Here is a 23,109-nt window from a genome sequence, read left to right as displayed (position 1 = left end):
AGGGTGCGTAGTATGCTTCTTACCCGCCTTATCTGCTAGGTCTAGGATTGGTTTTGTTAACTAGAGATCTTTTCCTGGACGTTTACACCTATTCCATTTTTAAGCTAAGCTCATTTTCGAGTACTAAGCATAGCATATATATTACTTGCTACTTGCCAATATGTAGATAAGTGAGTGTAAAAAGTCAATGTCCGACCGTGGCTATTGAATCGTCGAGGTTGTGTTAGTGAGCTGCTCTTTGAGTCTACCTTTTACCCAAGGATGTAGTTGTCTATGCATAAAGATTGGAATTTCCCATCTTTTTCAGCTCTGCTCCCAAAAGAGAAAGGAGACTGAACACATTTCTATACCCGGACGATCAATTCAATTTAAGTATACGCATACCTTTTCCCACGATTCAGGAATAGCCATAGAGGACTACGTTTTATAGACGTACGAATCCTACGATACGCGCAAAAGCTATGAAACCATTAGGAAGGGCACAGCAGCCCCAGGCCGGCTCCTTCTTTTACCTTGAAAAACAGATAGGAACGGCAAATCCTTGTTGAAGAAGAGAGGTGAGCAAGAGTGAAGAGTAGAGCGCGCATGGGAAGTGCGGTCGCTATGAACGAAGTGGGATTAGATATGGATCTTCGAAATAAGAGTCTTTCTACTTTCTATAAGCTATAAGTGAATTATTGATCAAGAGATATGTGAAACTATGCTCTTAGAACACCTTCTTCCATGCTATTGAAGCAGGCGAACAGGCGAGTGAGTGAAGAGAGAAGCCATGCCTCTTTCGAGGTGAGGCAAGCGATGAACGAGTAGATGCTGCCCTTAGACCTATTCTCTCTTTCGGTAGCAGACACCGTGATGGGCTAGGCTAGGAAACCTTATTCGATACGATAGGACAGGTAAACAAAGCAAGGCCTGGGTCGAGAGCCAATTTCATATTCTCCGGTTCCATTCCTGATCTTCCTGTCATCGTATCTTGTGTAAGAATCGCTTTCAGGCTTCTTATCGCTTTCTCATCAGTGGCAGTTTTGTCTCCCGTCCCTACCGAACTATACTATTAGTAACTGATCAACTTACTGTTGGAGTTCTTAAGCATATCTTTTTCCATTATTAGTTCTATCTTCCGAGTGGACTAAGGCATCAATCTGAACTATAAGCCCTATCGCTTGGGAATAAATGCTTCCCTAGCTGCTTGCCGGAGAAAAACGAAGCCTTAGAAATTGTAAATGAATCCCTAAAAGCGGAGAAAGGCTTAAACCTATTCATCTATCCTATCCCTCGCTTGACTCTTCTCGGAAAAGGTTCTCGTTCCCATGAATCTTGATCTGCCTCCTGGCATTGATAGCGATTGATCGAATTCCTACTCTGGTTTGAGAAGCTTTTCAGTTTTCCTTATCACTGAAAAGAATTCAAAATACGTATATTTGGTACTAAATAAACCGCCTTCGCTGGCTAATCCCTATGTCTTGGTACTCTACCCTCCCATTCATAAGAGAGTGGTAGTTGTCACCGGAAGCAGGTGTGAGTTGAGTAAGTCTTGTCAACAACGCTTCGCACAACTAAATACTAACACACTGTTTACTTCTGTACTTCTCCACCGCCAAAACACAATGACTGATGCAATTCATACAGGCACGAGCGAAAAACGAGCTGAACGAGTGATCAGGTGCTTCGACCTCTCTTTCTACGGTTGGTTTCTGACATCGATCGAGATTCAACATTCAGTAGGTTTGCTTTGACGAGTTAAAGGTGGAAGCTTCGAAGCATCAGTGAAGAGAGTGACCCGGAGCCCATCCTTCCTGTACGCATTTCTGCCTTATTTTGAAAAGCAGCACGGGGACTTCATCTGCCCATGATTGATTCCCGGCTATGATTTATAAAAAATCTTCGCTTCAAAAGCTTTCATTTCATTTTCTTCAAAGGCACATGCACTAGGTTACTTACGGAATCTCAAAGAAAGAGTCGTCCAGGAGCACTTCGTTAGATTTGCATGTGTTAAGCATATAGCTGAAGTAGCCTAAGCGCTTCAACCTGCTCGCTCTTACAAGACGAATCTCTTTCTATACGCAATTGAAACTAGAGTCTACTCCTTTCTGGTCTGAAATCTCAGTGGAGACGGTAAAGATTAGGTGCCTTTTTTCTTGACTATCCATCCCATTCAAAGCTTATCACACTTCTCCTTCCGATTCTTTTTCTTTTACTCCGCACTTTTGCTCTTTCGAGCCAAAATGAATGGGTCTTAGGGTGACTCCTCTTCTCCATGAGTAGGTAAACTCATGTACCACGCAGAGCCCCAACAGTTTACCCTCTTTTCTATTATTTTCCTCCACTAATTTTAGAATCCGCACATAATTGCGGAGTATTTGTAGTAGGTAGATAGAGGCAACGACACTTATACTCAGTAATATAGAAAAAAACTTAGCATTATCCGTCGCTGTCTGGTACACATAATGAAGAAACTCGATCATGGAAAAGATTGATTGATTTTGAAGCTCTGCTCCCAAAAGAGAAAGGGAGACTTAAAGATTGTGGGTTTGGTTTTTCCAAACAAAAGATAAATATTGGATAAGAAGTTCAACAATAAAACTTTCCTTCAGTAGGCTCGCTCCCGGTGGAGCCGCCAGCCCGCTCAGAAGTGGATTCGAACCCCCGACACCGTGGTTCGTAGCCACGTGCTCTAATCCTCAGAGCTACAGGCCCACCCCGTCTCCACAGGTCCCGGGGATACCCCCCACCCTCACCTTTCTGAGGACTATAAAGCCTTCTCGAATTAGGTCTCTGGGTTCTAATAAGAAGGCCTCTCGAATTTGTTCTACGGTAGAAGCTTCTACCAAAGTTGTAGACCCGGATACTAATCTTTCACTCACTGAAAAGTGAAAACCTGTGACTATATCGTCCTGAAGACGGATGCGACGGGAAGAAGTGGCATTTAGAAGTGTTGCTGACTTGACATTTAGGTTTCGGCATAACAAAGCTTGCACTGTCTTTTCGCACTTAGGCGCACAGCGTGCCGCTGGTAATGATTCTACTACTTTTACGGTGCTGCAAATTCGCAAGCTGATCCGTAGATTAAGTAATCGTTGTTGTTCATTGGATTCCTCCAGAATGACTTCGTTAGGATTGAAGAATTGCTGCAATGATTCCTGAATAGACTCGATTCTCCCGTCGAGAGTTTCTTTGAAAGTCTTACCTAAACTCTTCCGACTTAATATGAGAAAGCCTATAAAACAACGAGCTACTATCATTTCTTCATTATAGATTGAGATCTTCTTCGGACTTGATGCACAAATAGATGGAATAGCAGCAAATAGCATATTTATACCCTTCATATCCATTCCACTAAATCTCATTGTGACTCTCCACTTTTATGATGAAGCTCTGCTCCAAGAGAAAGGGAGACTTTTTTTGTGGTTGGTTTTTCCAAAAAAAGAACATTCGAACAAATAGACTTGATTCCATGACAAGCAAAAATGCTAGCTTCCCAGTAACTGTAACGCATACACTGGAGCGTTTGTCCCATTGACGAAGGCCAATGAAACTATTCTACTAATTTTCTGAGGAGCAACTTGACATTTCTTCATGCAGCTCAAAAGCTCTAGCGGAATCGCCGCAGCATCCTGATATTTTCATATTCTATATGTGACCACATCAGGGATTAACCCTGGATCTCTTAGCCCACTGAAGATTTCCTCAGCTGAAGATATGCGTCCTTGCCCACAAATTCAATAAGCGAATTGAAAGATAGGACAGTTGGATCAACTCGGAAATCTCCTCACCTCAAATGAGTTCCTTATCACTGCATCAGATGCCACGCATGAGATTGTCCTTACCAATATCTTTACGCGCACCCAGCTTTGGTTACCCACACCACCAATGCAACTAATTTCTGATCCCAACTTCATTCCTTTTATTTATCCGCGTTATATCATTCGGGTAATCTTATCTCCACCTTCGTCAGAAGGCTTTGAAGTCGTGTTCCAACTGAACGGACCCACATTCGGATATTGCAAAGTACACGGCAATGCTTGGGCTGGCTACTAATTCAAGGATGATGAGTAGGATATTCACTCCATGCTCTTAGGGAGTTCTTTATGCTGTGCGGTTACCGCCTTGCCACTATAGATCTCGTTCCTGAGATGAAATTCACTGTTCTCAGTGTAGACTATGACACTGCCCCATAATGACCAAGGGATGAAACCGGCTTTTACATAACTCAGCAGTTCCTTTGTGTACTTGCAGACGCTGGTGACGATCTGTTGTTAGTTCTCATGAGCACAGAAACTGATAAAGTAATAATTTACCGCGGGGTTATAAAATGGGTGAAGCCCTCAAGCCTGGGATTCAGTGGAAGAAGTGAAATCAGTTCTCGCTTTGAGACTTCCAGATTGCACCGCAAGTAACGATGGAATGCAAGAAAGAAGACTCAGGAATGAAATCAATCAAACCTCCTACTCATACTACCCCCTCTTCCCGATAAGCCCTGTCTTCTTCTTCGCCATCGACTTTAACACGTAGTCCTGCCCGTGTGAAAGCTGTCAACACACCCCGCTCACTACGACGGTTCGACAACCCTACTACCATTCCCGTAAGGTGGGCGGGCTTCATGTAAGGTGGCCCTCTTCCGTATTGATAACGTAGATTTGAAGCACCTAGAAGGAGGAAAGTCACGAAGTCATCAGTAGGAGTAGTGAAAGCAATACGAATCAATGAATTGAGGGCAGTCGAAGCAGACAGTAAATTACTTGAAATAAAGATAAATAAGTGCTCGAGCAATTGATTATTAAGTAAGTAGGCGGCGTAGAAGGGGCGGTTCTACTTAAATGAAATGAATGGCTCGTTCATAAATCCACTCGCTTGGCAGCAGTCCATTCCTACCGTACTCCGGCTATTCTATCTGTCTGTGTATCGCGTAGAGCACGTACTATGAATCCAAGTTCCCTAGTGTCAGACTCAACTCAGTCTGGTAGTGTCCCTGGTCCTATCGAAGCAGCTACTTCATCCCTGGTGTAAGGGCTTGTAGCTTTCAATGTGTTCTTTCTTGCAGTAAAGTAAGGAACGATTGATCTCTCTTTTTTGAGGGACCATAGGCCTTAGGCTTAGTCCTAGAAGGTTGAATGCTTTCGCTACGCCCCGCATAATGAAACCTATGTCTTAGAATTTTGAATTCGCTTATATAAGCAATTATAAGATCCTTCCTCTATCTCATAGTCAAGTACGGAGTAGGAATCAATAACAATTGAATAAGACATAATTATTGCTGCATGCATGTTCACCTAAAGCATTTCTTACCACTTAAGTGAACGAGGGGGATATCAGTATTTTGACTGACGGCTGTTGTCTAATTATTGAAATAGAAACACTCCCTTCCAAATGCTATTGCCATTCTCCATTCCGGTCTGTAGCAACGTACTTAGCGCACTAGTTCAATTTTTTGATTCACTCTTCGCATTGATAAATCAAACAAACTATGACAAATTAAAGGAGAGGGAGGGCACTCTAACCAGGCTATATTTTCACTGCTTCATGGATTTTCGTTATTGGGTCTCACCCCGGGAGAGATTTTCTGCATCAGCGATCATGCCCCCCTTATTCTAGCGGAGGAACAGCTTCATCAGATTCATTCCCTTGCTAATCCGCCTTCAAGTACAGGAAAGGCTCCTGAATTGCTACCTAATAATAGATGACTTCATTTTACGGAATACCTGCAACGAGGTTAAGGCGTTAACAAAGAGAGGCCATAGATAGGCACAGTCTTCCCATCCCATACTGGGAGTCAACAGCTTAGATGAAATCCAAAGGCTTCTTATTATTCACCGCTAGGATCTCTACCCGTTATCCAGGATGGGCAAATGAATGGACTCTCCCTCCCCTCAATAATAGTCGTATCAAGAGACAGAGGTGAGTTAGCAATTTCAGATAGCTCGGTTGCGGGTACAGTTGCACTGAATACTCCTCTGCTTCCCCAAGGGAATCGAGTGGATTAAAGCACTCCACTCCGTAGTACAAAGAAATTCACAGCACTGATTTGTGACAGTACCATGCTAGCACAGTGAATTTTGTGCTTCCATTCTAATCTAATTACAGAAGAAATGATGCTGGAAGAAATGAGCTTTTCTGCTGTAGTTTATTGAACTAAGGCACTCTGCACATAAGTCACACCTAACCGGCTATATGTTTCTTGATCGCCGATATCTCCTCCCCACCCAGCATTTGCTAGCTTGCCAAGCTTCCCTCACGAGACTGTGAAAAGCATATAGGAAGGCAGAACAAAGACAGGTGGGACCTCAATGATGAGTATGCTTGCTTCGCCTCCACTGCAAGACAATAGCTTGGGCCATAGCCAATAACCAGTTTCCATCCTAGCTTTTCGCGACAATCCATGATATCTTGCTGAATGCATTGCTTCGGATCTCTATGCTCTGCTACAGTGCTCTTCCGTCCATTCGATTCTTTTCCTGCCAGTCAGACCCCCCATTTCATGTAGTCAAGGACTCAAGGGAGTTAGTTCTAGGTGGGCCGCCCCAAGAGAACCATTCGCAGCAACGATGGTCATATAGGATTTCCGGTACCAAAGGTGACATCGGCGACTGAAGAAAGACTATTTAGCAAAGGATTGACGGGGCTAGTCTACAGAACAGATTCAGACCCAATGAGGTATAATTCATAGAATAAAAGAGCTTTGATTGTCTTGCCTATGAAACAACCTAGGATTCTCTTTTCATTTGATGTCATAGACTCTACTCGAGCCAGGAATCGATTTGTAATTTCAGTGAAGTTCAAAGCTGTATTGTATGGAGAAATGGTGAATTCCCAGTGGTAAGCCCAAGTTATGATAAATAGAAAATCAATGCGCTGGTTTATTCCAATATTTAAGACGTGGATGAGGGCGCGCGAATATCGAAAGTTCTTCGAGGGAAGAGTTCGGAGAACAACAACATGCTTTCTTTGAAAATCCAAAAGCCCATATATATCATATCTTCTTTGCATTTAGATCGCTGTGTGTTTCGCGTGTGGCAGGGTTGGGGTTCATTGGCATCATGACTCCCTTTTTGGATAGGGGAATAAGAGAATTTCCAGGTCGTAGTGAGACTGCATCGTTCGAAGACGCATGTTCCTCTATTTCTTCTAATCTAAAGAGGTCATTCATTAGTGTGGCGTGGGTTCTCCCAATCATTAGAAGAAGAATCCAACAATGTATGTTCAAAAGGGGGCTGGGATTAGGTCTCATTTAAGACAGATCCTTAAACAGATATGGCTATAACCCTTCCTTAGACTTAGAGTGACTTGAGTGAAAGTGATAGCTTCTCCTACTTTCGAAACAGAACGACTAGGTGGAGTATATTGCCTATCTTTTGTGTATTCTCCCGCATATCGATTTCATGATTGTCGTCTACTTCCCTCTCCTGACTTGATTCTCTAATGCGAGTATGGCGCTTCTCTCTCCCGTCCGGTCTACCTTATTTTAGCGCATCCTCTCTCTCCCCTTCTTGGCTCTTTCGAGTTGCGACTCTTCTCCAAAAAACCCAAGGATATGCAATTCCCATTATGTGTGAGCATGCGTCCTTCATAGAGATAATTAGGTGGTTTGGCAATCAGTAAATTCTCATTCGGATGAGGAAGATGACTTGTTCGGAGGAAGGAAAAGAAAGAGAAAAAGGGTTTTTCTTAAAAGAGAAAGTCTGGCACATGCATATGCATAAGAAAAGCGGGGCTATTCTCTAGAATGCCTATTCCGTCCTGTTCTGCAAATCGATTTCTCAAATCTCCCCCGCTACTTTAATCCGATGCTTGACCTGCTTCCTGAAACGAAAGACTGCTCCACGAACATCTCAACAAAGCTTGCCCAAAGGACGAGAACCCCTTGACTGGCACTGCTGACCTTCCACCGGCGTATCCACGAACAGAAGCTGCTGTTGGTACCTTGCAATCGTATCCCGGCACCTTGACTGTCCTATCTGCTTGCCAAATAGAACTTTCCGATGGCCAACTCCAATTATTTTATTGAGTTCGCACCTCCAACCTCACCGGAATCAGTGGTAGCTGCTCCAAAGTAGTTCTGAAAGCGAAAGAAGAATCGGCTTCTGTGTCAGGGTCATCTAGAGAGTCGAAAGTAGAGTTTCAAGCAAGAGTGCGGCGCGAACCGGCAGATCTTATGAGATGAGAATCGAAGAATTTCATAGTTAGTGGGGCCAGGAAAACATTCCTTGTAATAGGTTACCCGAAGTAGAAGTGCCAGCTAGAATAGAAATCACTCGTATAATATAAGAGTTCTGTTCTCACTTCCTGATACGACCGATACGAAAGAAAGCATCTTCGTCAGAAACCCCGTTTGGATGATAGCTGATTTGACCTCGAGAGAAAGGGGGAAGATTTGATCCATTTGAAAGCCAGCGCAGCGCTATCTCAGTGAATGGGATTCGCTTAGGCAAATAGGCTCCTCAATCCATTACGAAGCCAGCAAAGAAAACGCTATTGGAGAGTTCCAAAGCAATCCAATTCTCACTTCTGCTGCTCTGCAGCTTACCTAAGAGTTCTCACGCCTAGTGAAGATCGGAATCGGAAAGGGAAGAACGTTATTCTATGTTCCAGGCAGAACGTCTGTAGATGCTAGGTCAATTCCAGAGCCAGAGATAGAAAGACAGCTTGATTCGAACCAACCAATAGCCTGCCTCTACTCACTGTTGACAAAGGAGGAAGGTTTTCCCTCGGTCCAGTAGATTGCCGTAGTCAAAAGTCCATCTCGCTATATGGCAAAAGTCGTGTTTTTCTATTTCCCTTGACAAGAATCCAGGCAGTAATCACATCATTAGCATTGATCTACGCATTTCGAGAAAATAAGACGGGGCTACTTCACTTCCTAATTAATAAAGTAGGAGCGAGTACGGAGGTACTAGACCGTGATTCTGGTCCTGATGCGGACACACCTGTCGACAACAGAGAAGGGATTCAATTGAGAGCGGATAGCAAGATCGAATGAATGGATACTCTGAGATAGAACGATAAAAAGAAAATTTGATAATTACAAAAGCCTTACAACTAAAAGCCTTACAAGGCAGGTAAACTTTATGCAGTATCTGCTACAAAAAGAAGGTTAGAGAACAGGTTCCATCTACTTTATCCGCTTTTGGGCATGAAGAACATGCTTCTTTCTCAATTTATAGGAATCGTTAACCTTTTCATTGGATTGGTTTTTTTATGCAGTAGAGAAGCCGTTTCCTTTGAACTTGCTTGGTCCATCGGACAGATATAGACATGGAGAAGCTTTTCAATGTAAATCTTTCACTACTTTGTTTGGACCTTGCTTCTTCACTTAATGCTTGCTTTCCGTCTTGCCTTTGCTGGGCCTACGATAGGCTGTACTCCAATACGAAATAAGATTGTACATGAAGGTTGGTGAAAAGCAAAAGAAGCAATTGGTTCTCAAATGCCGTGACGTCACCTAGCTTTATTCTAAATTTATCATTCTATTGGTATGTATAGTGTCTTTCATCTGCTTTTTCATTCATTCTGCCCACAGCCGTTAGGTATTATGACAAAAGGAACCAGCATGTTGCGGAGCAGCCAAGTAAACCAAGAAATGACTCAAGTAATCCAAGGGCAGAGCAACGTAATCCAACGGAGGGGCTACGTGATCCAACAGAAGAGCTACGTAAACAAGGAACACATGAACCTGCTAAGGATCCATTCCACCTGCCAAGTAGACCAATCACAAGAGCTCGGGCCAAGAAATTCAATGAAGTAATCCATATCCATATGCTGATTCAGCAAGCCAAGCAAGATGTGGTGGAGAATGCGCTAACGCGCAACGGCTTTCGCGCTAGTTGCTCAATCCGTTGCTTGTTTGGTAAGATTACCTTGGGAAGTCTCAGGGACTGACTGAACCGAATGTATAGCGTCAAGATAAGAAGCACGCACTCCTACTAGACATGGAAGGAGTAAACCTCAAATATGCTTTCTTCCCTTAGGTATGTTTCTAGATTCTAGTCCGAAGTCGGTCGTTGATAGATTTATTTCTTTTGCTTGCTCTCCGTTACTTTCCCTTCCTATATTTAGAAATCGATGTAAAGACAATAAGAAAGTGGTTGAGACAGAAGATTCTTGGTAGTTTATTGGCTCTAAGTACAATGGGTACGTAAGTTATGTGTTTTGTTTCATGCTCCTTGGTGATTTTTCATCAATATGATTTATTGCCCATCGAGAACTAACTCTTAGTAGGTACTCAACGTTGAAATCACACCATCCGAAAGCAGAAAATCCATCCCATTAACGGAATATATGTGACACAGCTACCTTGTTCAAGGAGATACCATTCCCAAACCATAAGCAAGGAAGGGAAAATGGTGGGTTGTGGCTCCTAAAGTTTGGGTATGACTCCACTCCATTACAGGTACTGGTACTGGCTGCAAACTGGTTCTTGGGTTAATTATGATAGTTGTTGACGACATAGAAGGTTTTTCACACCAGTATCTACAGTACTTGATGCTAGGATGACTGGAGTCATGGAGCTTGTCAGGTTTCCAGATCCAGGTGCCTATCTTATTTAGATACTTCAGCTTATGCGGCACATCTCTTGCAGCCTATGCCGGCCTCAGATCTAACTAAATCTAAATGAGCCAATGTTTCTAAATCAAAATGCAAGGTTGAAGGAAGGGGAAAGTAGAGCATAATATGCAAGCGCCGCTTATGGGAATATCTTAGCCAGTTGAAAGAAGTGCCAGAAAGTATCTTCTAGTGACTTCCTTTGATCTTCACTAAAAAACAAGCTTCTTAAGTATTTATTTCAAAGAAGCAAGCAATATGACATTTTCTGTGTCTTCCATTGGCAGCACTATGGAAGAATGAAGTATTTGCATCTCCCTTATAGAGATTGGCTTCAAGCAAGGCAGTGAACCCGCACTGATCGAATGAATTCTTCTTTAAAAGCTCAAATCCAATGCTTTCATGCCCCATCCTGTGATCTAGTTGCCCTTTCTCGTCACTATTCTATTCTATATCGAATCGAGAAAGCTTTACTTCACTTCTATTTGCTTTGCTTTGCCTAAGAGAAAAAGAGATTCCATTGGCCCCGGGCCTATATCACTATATCATGTTTGCTTTCAAGCAAGAGTTCAACGAGAAAACGAATCTATAGATGAAGCGGAAGATCCTCCTACGAGAAAAGAGATCGAATCCTGCATAGTGCCAGGCCATGAAGTAAAAGAATGCTTTCCCTTGGGCCCATTTCATCCTATTTATCTATGTCAAATCAAGGCAGAACGTCCGTAGATGCTAGTGCATTAGTATTAGTTGGGCAAGGCAGCTCAGGGCTAGCAACTGAGCGAAAGACACCGGAAAGTGCTTTAAAGGTGCCGGGATACGATTGCAAGGTACCAGCAGTAGCAAGTTGCAAGTAGATCATCTCTCTTTCTTTCTACTCGCGGGAGTGGTGTTTCGGGTCAGGCTAAAGACATCGAACTGCGGATCAGTCGTGATAGAAACCCCTTTCTAGAATAGAAAGCGGAAAGGATGCGCCGGCTCGCCCCGCCGGGAGAGGCTGAAAGGCAGAAAGGAAACATAGGAACCACCAATCTAGTCATTGCTTCTCTTCTCCCAACTCCTGAGAACTAATAACAGGATGAAACCGGAGCCAGACCCAGTTTAGATAAGGTATGTCTCTGCTCGACCATACTTCTGGATCCCTTCTGCCCTTGCACTCGAGGACCATTTCCTGGCGCAGAGAGACCTGATTGACTGCATTTCCAGCTGGGCAAGCAATTCCATGAAAAGAAGAGATGACCGGTTGCGGGGAGGCCAAGGCCAGAGGATTGTGCAGTGCCGGATCTATCTCTTTCCAAAATATCATAGAGAAATAAAAGAAATGAGGTGTTAGATCTTGATTCTCCGCAAAAGTTAGGGGACCAATAGAGGTCCGCAATAGTGCCCCGAAATGGGAGCCGCAGACCCCGCAACCTGTCCAGCTGTAGTAGGAGATTCCAGTATGAAGCACATCATTGCGTTGATTCTACGATTCCATGATTCAAACATGACTGATGTTCAGTCATTCGCTACTCAATAAATTGTGGGGCTTCATGGTTGCAACTATGAGAGTGGAGAAGATCCCAGTTATGGACTTTTTAATATGTCTAGGTTTCACGGTATTCTTATGATGAAACATATTATTGCCAATAGGCATGAATGAGTACTGAAGCTATTAAAGAGAAAAGTTTACGTTTATGAGTTTTAAGTTCTGATACCCGGTCTTTCCTACTTTTGTGATCTGGTGTGATCGACTTGTGGAGGGAAGTACTTAATACGCGTTTCAAGAACAACCCAGGGAAAGAAGACTGGTGAGATATGGAATGGAAAAGGTTGGAAAAAGGGGTACTAATAAAAGTGAAAGGCCAGGCTTATAGCTAAGAAATTTACTTAATAACACGACCCTTACTCAGTTTGCCTTACTCGAAAGAAGCACGAGCGTCACCCTAGCCAGCATTCTTTTTATTTGGATTTGGATTTAGTAGAATCCAAGCCATCTTACTCATTGATTAGTAGAGGTCAATTCAATGCTCTAATAAGCTTGCGAGAAAGCCTAAGTGAAGTTCAGTCTCTTTTTTAGTCTGTCTCTTTTCAGTTTTTAAGCAAGTGACCATAGGGCAATGGAAAGATCTGATACGGCCGGCGTTATAGGCCTTGTAGGTTGCAACTCCTTCTAAGATAATAAAACGTAACCACGAGGGAGATTACGAATATTCCAAGCATATACATCTTAGGCCAGTAAGCTAAGGATAGATGAAATCCAGTAAGACAGCCAAGCCAGAAGCAAACGAGTTATCAAGTGGCGAGATAAAGCTTTGTATAGCTGCTGTCTTTTTCATATATACATATGTAGAAAGGGGTATAGCTGAGGAGTTTTGAATTCGAAGAGCAGGCATATTGAGAATAAGCGAGTAGTTTTATTTCTTACCTCACTACTGTTTCAAGTGCTTTTGCCTTCTAGCGAGTGTGAGTTCCCCCTAGGTAGGGCGGGCTATAGACTAAAAGATATCTGTCAATGATAGAGCAGTAGATTTCTTTCTTTTAAGAGTTCTCTTGCTTGTTTTGATTCTGTTTATTGTATTCTGAAGTTCGTTCATCACCTTACTTTTCGTGTCCATCTAGGACTGTTGGTTTATACATGGATCCTATTCTAGACTAGAATAGAACGCGTATCTACGACTTTCCCATCCAAGTAAGCCACGGTGAAGGAAGGTTAAATCTTGTCTAATATATATAAACTTGACCTTTGTTGGTTCATACATACCTTTTCATTCCTGCTAGTAAGGCATTCCAGGTTTGATCAGTGCTTTTCTCGAGGAAGATCAAGATCCAGCTCTAACCATAGTCGGTTCTGCCGGTTTAAGTTTCAGGGCAAGTTTCTTGTGTGGGTGGATACGGTTTCATTCTGACCTTTGATTGTTGACTTCGGGCAAGGTCAAGTCATGGGATATAGTTCAAAAAGTGCCAGAAGGCAGCTACGTCTGAGTTGGATATGGAAGCTGGGTGAAGTAAGACCAATAGAGATGAACTATTGATATTGACCTGGCTAGCGCTAACGCTTTGCAAGGGAGATGGGTCCGCTTGAAATCGCTAGAGTGAGAAGATCTGCTAATGCATATGCTAATAGGCCTGGTTCAACCAAAGCATTTCTTCATGCCCGATTCTACTTATGATTTTTCTGAGTGCTAATACTTCAACTACTATTGTGGCCGGGTCTAGTTCTGCTTGAATCGAAATAGCATCGAATGACGTTCTGCCTGGAATTGACCTTGCTTCTACTTCTTCCGCACCTGCGACTGTATGCGAACGTAAACCGGCACGGGATTCTTTTCCACCCGCTTCTAACTTCTTCCTTGAATCGAACTAGTTTTTATTCCTGAACTCCGGAAATCGTATCCCTTGGGCAACCCATTTATGTAAAGTAAATATTCTACATCTGACTTGATACAAACCTGCACCACCAGCTTCTTCCTTTATACCAGTTCGAGGCGAGGATTGATTGCTTGATCTCAAAAACTCCTAGTTAATGTGCATCAACATTGGAGTCGGTAGCTTCGTCTTCTGCCTCAGGTTTAAAATCACTTATTCCTAGCCGCCTATCCTATCCATGCGCCGCAATAGAGGAAAGAGCAGCAAAGAAATCAAAAGCGTGAAAATGTCTCGATATCGATATGTTAGATGGAGCTCAATCAATAGGTGCCGGATTTCTTATTTCTCAGAGCTGAGGTCAACCTTGCCAACTCTAGTTCTTCCTCGGCCAAGTAATGTAGATTTCCTTGGGAATTCTAGTGATCTCTTTCTTCTTCAGCTACTGCTACGAACGTATTTAGTTTAGAACGAGTAACTACTCGAGGAACTAGGCCATGGTTTCCGTTAGTCTAAGTAGATCAAATCTTGTTGGCAAGAGGACTACTACTGGGATGGGATTATTCTATTACTAATTGATGACCTGGGGGGCTACTCTTCTTTCTCCACTACATATATTTATTTACTGACCTGTTGATAGCGGGGGCAGTAAAGAGGAGAGGAGGAAAAAGAAGTAGAGTTAGGTTCTGTTCTTGTGTGTAAGCCCTCGGTCGATTCGTCTGCTCATTCACAGCGTATGATTCTTATCCAATTGCTTCTTCTGAAAACGCGGCGTCGGTTAATCTTTCTTATTCTCCCTTCGGGGCTCCTCATGTTGCTACTAATAGAAACAGTTCGGACCTTGCTCATACAATCCTCGGGACTACTATTGGTTAATCTTTGTCCTCCCTAGGGAAAGACGATACTTTTTGGGAAAGACAGGGTTAGCGCTGCCTGGGTTGAGCCATTCCTAACAACTCATCCAGCTTGACTAGCTTGCATTAAGAGTAGTTCATTTCCTATAAAGTGTAGCGAGTTTTCTACCTTTTCACATAACCGAGAAAAAAGGCAAAGTTACCCTACTACATGTATTAGCTAGTTTTGTCTAGTCAACATCTAACGCTCATTTCACTATGGGATTTATTTACTCCGATTGCTTCTACTCTCTTACAGCTGGGTGCGCCTATAAGGAAGACTTTTCATAGATTGACTTTGGACAGGCAAGTTGAACTATCAGGCTTCACTAACACAAGTAAGAACAAGTAGAAAATCCGTATTAAGGGCTGACTTTCCTTTTGACCTAGTTCTTAGCACTAGTGATTAGCACAAAGGAGGAGAGAAAAAAGGATTGAATAAGCGAGCACCAGCATTGACTTTCTTGCTTTAACTAACCTGACGCCTGGCCCTTTTGCTCTAGGCTCTACTCCTTGTCATTGATTTCTAGCTAGCTTTCCCACTCGCATAAAAGGAATGAATCGAGGGTATTTACTTGCATTTCTTTGTCCTACTTGGGTTGGGCTTTAAGAAGAGAGGATTTATTAGCACGACGAGCATCGCATGCTAACCGGGGGATTGAATAGGATATCATAGAATGTAGCATATTGTCTTAACTTATAGGGTAGGGTCTTTCCTATAGCAAATCCTCAGTTTCTGTCCAGAGTCCGCCCTTTAGGTGATGGATCATCTTTATAGAGAGACTAACAATAAGACTAGATTAGATCGTGTGCTTCTTTATAGACGGTGGGCTTAGGTGGATCTCCCTCATCTACCTAGACTAGATTAGAGTGCTCTTATCCTAACCTTAGAGCCTAGTTTTTTACGTGAACTCTTGGGCATTATCGCATTCATGATGACTTATGGGCATAACCAGACGAAGTTAAGAGCTACCTATTGTGCATTAGGTTTTCCTCTAGGATCCGGTTGTAGGGAAAAAGCATTGGTGTATGAGCCTACTGTACCGACTCTCCTCATACTTATGGAGCAAGATCCTGTCCCTTTCTTATAACAGCTCAAGTCAGGAGGGGGAGTATAACACATACCCCTCGTAGGCGGTGGCTAGTTTGAGAACTAATTGCTCATGGCGAGCTTGTTGGATCTTCTTATCCAATCTATCTACAAGATCGGTCAATCTAAACTTTGTCTTATATTCCTATCTCTTGAATTCAACTCTGAGCAGATCGTAGACAGCATGAGGATTAACATTTAGGAACGATGGCATTAAAAGACCGGTTGAATTCACCCTTTCCTCCTTCCATCAAACTCTGGATCCGGGCTCTCCTCCACTATCGTTCCGGGTTGATGAAAGCTCCAACTCCCTATCCTATTTCACCTCGCTTCGGGTTTGCTTTCTTGTTAGCATGTTTGAATCAGCATAAGTGGAGTGCATTGTTTCTTCAGCGTTTTTCACAATTTTATGTTGTGTGAAAGTGCAGAAAGAGATTGAGAATTTCCAACTGTGCTTGGCTTATTTCTTATTTGAAAGTGAGAGTGCTTACTCTTCAAACTCAGACTCACTCAGACCAAGCCTACAAAAAAACAGGGATCTCACCTCTCCCCAAAAAGACATCAACTATATGAATGCATTCTTTGCCACCAAGACACACACCAAGGGTAGCGAGAACTCCTGGTGGACACAGGAAAAAAATATGCAACCAACCCGAAGATGAGGATGTGAACCGCATTACTTCGATCAATAGACTTTGAAGTAAAGTGAAGCGAAGTGACTTTGTGAATTCCACTCGTCTATATATGAGATTTGTGGGTAGCCTTCAATCTCTTCAACTATATAGGCTCACATCAATAGAGAAAATCTCTATCTTCTCTACTAAGAGACTTCTTTTTCTTTCTAGAGATTCCTCTTTCCTATATATATAGAATATACAAGTTGGGTTCGAACCAACGACTCCACCCTCATATGGATTGTGATGCGCGCTCCTTGCTTATCCCAGGCTAGGCTACCAATGAGATCCCACTCACTGGCTTTGGTTAGTTATAGTCAATCCATACCGCCTTCCTAAGGTTAGATCAGATGGCTTGGTTTCATTTCTGAATAAAGAGGAGGCTCGGGAGAGTGAATCTCGTACCTGGCTGGCTTTGATGCGGGTTCCAGGTCATTCAGCTGCTGCTACTTACTTGATGCGTGTACTTCCAGGTTGGAGTTCTTTTACTTTCAAGTTAATCTACTTATTGGACTGGACTGAGTTCTTCGAATAGTTTATTTATGCGAGTTCATTGAAAGACTTAGTGGACCCAGTGAATTAACTTACTCATCGGGATTTTTATATTGAACCGGTGTGTTGAGTAAATGACTAGTTTAGTTGGGTAGAAAGGAATGGTAGCACAGTGCTACATGAACGACTATAACAAGTAGCTTTTTCTGGTGATAAGGAAGGCACTAGTTGGCTCAGCAGTAGTTAGTTAAGCAGGTTCCAAGGCAGGCGAGACAGTGGAATGCCTAGGGACAGCTTGATATGCACCAAGGAAAGTTGGAGCGAAATGGGCTGGTGGCTCAGTTGCTACAGGACTAGTGAAACGAACAGTCAGCTCAGTCAAGAGCAGGTAATTTGTTGGGACAGCCAAGCAAACAGATGTGCTATTTTGTTTTTCCCTTGCATCAACAACTATCCCTAGCTTTCCTGGACCGGGTATATACTCCTCTTTGTCCAGTAGCTCAGTAAGTTGGAACGCGTATTCCAATCCAAGGAAGAAAAGCAGTGACTCTCTGAAACTAGTCAGTGCTCGCTACAGTTGCTTACTACTTGCTCGGGTCAGGCAACAGTGGAGATTCCAGAGAATCTTATGATTTTGGGCCCTATATATTTCTTTCAGGGTTCGGCCAAATATTACGAAGGAAACGGAGAACTATTGCTCGCCTAGATGGCATTCCAAAATGAATGGCGAGGAGACACTCAACCTTTTTGGTATACCTTGAGTAATCCCAACCAATAGGTGCTGGCTGGTCACATTGAATTACTAGGGCTTCTCTCTCTCAATCATTTCATTTCCGTCTCGTAGATCTGCTTCCAGAGGCCACAGGCACGAAGTGTTTGTACAACTATTTAAATGCTATTAAACTCTTTCTTCATGCATGTTGGGTACAAGACAATGATTAGAATCGACTACTGTTAGGCGTGCACGTATCATTCCTGTCAACTTATTCCATAAGGGTAGCTTCACCAGCAAGCACGGGTGAGAATGGGTGTATAAAGTCATTGACAAGGAGAAGAAGCCGCTTCTGTCAGGGGATTGGATTACCCATGAGTCCATCTATGCGGAAATGCAATATTTTAAGCGATCCTCTACTCTCTAAAGCAAGCCACTGAGCTCTGTCAGGTCAGGTAACATAAGACTAACTAGCAAATGCGATACAAATCTATGCACCAACGATTCGAACTTAAAATCTTAGACGTATGTTAACATGAAAGGAGGGGCCTGCCTATTAAGCATTCTATTCCATTTCGTGGAAATGCATGCCAGGGATTGGCCACCCACAAGCACTTCTCCTCCATTGGCGATGTGGGTGAGTTGAGACTGAAAAAAGGGGCTCTTAAGGGTTCCAATTCAGATTTAAGGTCTACGGCTGAATAGAAATAGCAGTATAACTCCCTATAATCCGTGCTGTATTTCCCGTCAGTTTCTTTCTGTCCTACGGAACATGAGTTTTGTATGGAAAAAGGGCTTGCTTGCCCATAGGTAAAAAGACTCAAGGTATACTTTAGGCGTTAAAAGCTGGCTTATTACTTGGAAGAATGACATAAGCTAATAAGATGGGCTTACAAATTTCATTGTAGTGATAGAAATCTTCCTTTCAGTGATTCACCTACCTGGATTTCCCGCCCTGTCATCTCACTAGTCAATGGAAAGAAACCTTTGTCAAGAGTCTGCAAGCACAAGAGTGACTACAACTTTTACTTTACCTTATAATTTAAACTTTGACTTATAAATAACTCTTAGGAAAGCCAGCCCCTTATTAGTACTCCAGAGAGCTACTTCACCAGAATAAAGAGAAGGTTCGAAGAAACTAATGCATAAAGACCAGGGGCAGGAGTATAGAGAGTACAGCGAAGAAGCGTGTGAGTGGTTTGGACGGAGTGGCAGAAAGGAAGAACCCTCATCTCTTGGACTAAACTCGTACTTTGCGAGAGGCAATACGCAGGAGTAGGAATTCCGATCGGACTTGCTTCTGGGATGGGAGTGCGGACTGCTTTTCTTAGTTACTTTCTTTTTGGTATTTCGTATTTTCAGATGCGTCTTCTTCTTTCTCAGATGGCCCGCATGTAGGTCCAGTGTGCTGCTTTCTTAAGCTGAGTCGTAGCCCTTGACCAACCAGTTAGCCTGTCCCTGCCTTCTCACAGTGGATTTCTCAACAATCTCTTCTCTCAAAGAAGGAATGGAGAGCTCTGTCCTCTCCCTTTTCCTATGCGCGCGTTCATAGTGATATGAGTGAATCGATGTGTATTTATGAGGATCAAACCCTAGAGTGATTCTATCGTAGATTAGGTCTCTGGATCCGGTGTGCCTTGGCCTGACAGCAAGCTGAACAACTTTGCTGATCATCTGGCTTGACTGGGATTCTCCTCTCATAGAACAGATGACTGATGACTTTGTTGGAGGGATGGCCTAAACAAACGTTTATGCCAGAGTGCTTCGGTTGAAGAAAAAACAGAAGGTGAAGCTTGCTCTGTGATGAATTGGGCCTTCCTTCAGCTTCCACATCCTGCTTTGAATTCAAGAGTCCTTCTTTTCTTGAATTGGTCTGGTCGGTCAGTGGTTTGTTTTCTGGGCCTGAATCCCGATCCCCTATTAGAACCTTCTCAAGCAAACCCTCGTAATCCTTTTACATCTCTTAGTCTAGCCCATGCATACCTTGCTTTACCCATCGTTACTTATCGTTCAACTTAGAGCTCGATAGCAAATTCTTCGAGAGTCTCTTGTTCCATCTACTATCTTTCTGAAGATAATAGAGTAACAGTGCTCCATAGAGAGAGAAAGAAGACACAGTAATGGTAAGCCATTGTAGGGATCAGCCTAGAAGGAGAATCATTAATTCTTGTTTTCATGATATGATGAAACGATTCAATCATGATTGGGGTGTGGGTAATTATCTTCTTTTTTTTTCATAAGATGCGGTATTCTTGTAGTGGTTCTCGAGGGCAAAGGGGGGGATTTGGGTAAAGCCAGTGGTGGTGATTGTGTCATCCGTTCTCTTCTTAATAACTCCCATCTCCCGAGGCCTAGCTTCGTATTATTTTCTTCATTCAAAGCAACCCATTACTTTTGCTACTACTACCACTAGTCTAGCTGTTGTCTATTTGCAACCATATAATTTTTCTAAGAGTACATGAGATCGTATTGTATTTTGGGTTTGCACTAGCGATAAGGTAAATCAAAATTCTGGCTGGGGGCTGGTTTGAGAGAAGTTTGCTACTCCGGCAGCCTTCCAATGACCTTAATGAAACGGGACGAGTCGCAATGAATCACTACGAAAATAGAAATATATGCACTAATAAAATATAGTCAAGCGAGGAGCCTACGAGTTGATTGAAGAAAGGCACGAGGCGCGGAGCGTCAGGCTTTTGAGAAGTAGTGGAATTGCTTACCTAGGAAGAAGTAGTAGTAGGAGAAGTCAGATCTCTTTGAATAGGTGGTCCGCTTGCTTGGAAAGAAAAGCAAAGTAAGACGCCCTACTTGTACTAAAACTAGAAGAAATCAATGGATTGAAGAACAAAGCAAAACACTGATAGTAGAACTATGGGAGAAAGAAAAGAAGCTTGGTTCACATCTGGTAAGCGAAAGAGTGAAGTGAACTAGGCGTTGAGTTCACTATACGGATTAGCTCATTCGAAATCTATATAGAGTATCTCAATTCAGCTCACTTGGTAGAGTTTTGAGTGAGGAACCCCGGGGCTGTAGTCATCCAGTTCACAAAGTCTTGAGTTTCTCCAAATGATATAGATAGAAAGAATGGCGATCTACTAATATATTATACTTACTCTATATAAGGGATTTCTACTAGGAAAATCCTCTTTTCATTCCAAAATATATACTTGATTCAGAGATGATCAAAGACTCCTACCCTAACGCGTGACTCTAAAAAATCCAACTGATCTGAGGGTTTTTTCTCCAGTACAAGCAACACATTGGTAATAGCATACTTCCTGCAATACGAAGGGAATGATAAAAATACCTCACCAACCAATAAAAATCCCTAACCTAATTGGGAATACTCTCAAAGGACGGACAATCCGAGTTAAGACGGCCTTCCGAGAAGCACTATTAGGGAATACGCGGGAGGGACATATGTCGTAGTTCCACAACGCGGAGTTCTAATGTGGGGATTGGTCGAAGAGGTTTTATTAGCTAGAAAGGCGCAAGTCTCAGAGCTGAGCTCACCGCTTCGCGCCTCAGAGGGTGTCCAGACCCGGCAGAAGATATAGGCAATGTGAAATGTTCGGCTACTAAATGAAGGAGTTCAGGCTAAGATATTATCGGTTCAGAAGCGCCTGGGTATGGGTAGATCAGCAAGCCCGCTTACCGAACTGTTTCAAAAGAAACTCGTAAGAAGCTTTACAGCAGCTCAAAGAACCTATGTATACGGCCCAGTCCTTGCCATGCCCGATCTTCACCCTTAACCATTTAATAAGCTTATGCCAGTGAGGTGTGGATGCAATGGAAAGACCATATCGACCGTCTTACGACAAAGAAAATCTTGCTATTAAGAGGAAAAGAAATGGAGCTAGGGTCAAGTTCCAGAGGGGTCTCCAAACAGCCTCACACTACACCATCACGTGGGAGCTCCTCCACTCCTGTGGAAAGGGCATGTCTTACTATAGATAGTAGGTCAGTCAATCACTTTCATCAAATCCCTTGCTTAAGTACAAAAGCAAACTCCCCAGGTTCAAAAGCAACGGCCATGGGGTCAGGTCACTATACTCGTCAAGGTTGTCGGAGGTCTGTGAGTCATACGACTGTGGTACTGGCACTTTCAAACTGAGACTCACTAAATATTACGCTTCTGCTCGCAAAGTAGGCCAGCCAATAAAACCCATCTCGTAGGACTCGCTTAGCTAAGGTTCTGGCTCCTTGATGGCTGCCACAAATCCCTTCGTGAATCTCATTTTCATTCATATTTGCAAATACTTCATTCGATATATTTTTTTAGCTAGCGATGACAATGTCAAACATACCCCGATATCCACATTGTATCTAGTCCAATAAATTGATTTAGCCCGAAGCATCACATCACCTAAAAGACTGATATCCAGCTCCATATAATCCAACAATTGGGCTCTATTCTCCTGAAGAGAAGACACTTGAACTTCGTCATGTGCTATTGAGCCTTTTGAACCTAAGTGCGGACATAAAGTCTTAGCCAATGTTTCTAGACTATTAGGGAGTTGAGTGTATGAATCTCGTAGATGGAACACCAATTTCTTATTCCCCCTTTTTTTCCTATAAATTGATAACTGGTAAAGCTTCTTGTTCCTCATCAGCGGTTTGATGGTGTACTCGACCATATGACTGGCTAAAAACTTCATTAAGTCGATCGGATCGAGAAATTAGATTCGAAAAGTAAACTGTTTTCACGCCCTTGTGAGTAGATCCCAGTTTGGCTATACGCTCTATAAAATCTACCAACATTTTAGTACTCCTTTCTTCAAGGGAAGGTATTATCAAATTGTAATCTTCAAAAAAATATGTGTCTATTTGATCATCCATGGCAGCCACATCATCCCCCGGATTCACCACTAAGAGCCCCGCAGCATAAGGTACAAGCACATTATTTAGTATAACAGTCTCTATATCGGCTACAATGAAAGGAAAACATTTCTGTTTCTTCTGCTTCAATGCCGTGATACACTCAGGATGTTTACGATACCTACCCGGAGCTCTTGCTCTAACTTCTCGTGGTTCACCCCTAGCTATGCCCGCTTCTATTAAATTCCAAATTATGCTTGCAATTTCATCGGAGCTAGGCAACTCTTTGTCAGTGATTTCATGCCTACCAAGCAGGTACACTCTAATGTATACACCCTTTCAGAAAATAAATCCTTCTCGTATTCTGCTGCTTTTTTGATTCATTTTTTCTCAATAATAGCATAGACATCCATGTGGGCGCAGCATTCCCACTTGAATCTTCCAAAGAGAAATAGCATGACCTATGATAAAGGGCACAGGTTCTCCGCTTGCTCTTCTCATGTTATATCCAATAGTAAACTTCCCATATAACAATTCTGTATTGTACACGTACTTTTT

At 42.8% G+C, this 23,109-nt stretch overlaps 1 protein-coding gene across 1 annotated transcript in view; it reads right to left on the bottom strand.

Moving 5' to 3' along the window:
• Positions 1–23,109, bottom strand: part of LOC118474952 (ATP synthase protein MI25) — a 43,209-nt gene extending 20,100 nt beyond the window's left edge. Inside the window, exon 1 of the mRNA XM_035963795.1 lies at positions 1–23,109. This exon is cut by the window's left edge and continues 20,100 nt beyond it. Within this exon, the coding sequence (XP_035819688.1) occupies positions 2,685–3,344 (660 nt within the window). The 5' untranslated portion in view covers positions 3,345–23,109 and the 3' untranslated portion in view covers positions 1–2,684.

The sequence above is a fragment of the Zea mays genome, unplaced genomic scaffold (assembly GCF_902167145.1).
Source record: "Zea mays cultivar B73 unplaced genomic scaffold, Zm-B73-REFERENCE-NAM-5.0 scaffold_36, whole genome shotgun sequence".
NCBI classification, from domain to species: Eukaryota; Viridiplantae; Streptophyta; class Magnoliopsida; order Poales; family Poaceae; genus Zea; species Zea mays.
Note: the sequence above shows the minus strand (reverse complement) of the source record. Positions and strands in the feature narration are given on the sequence as shown.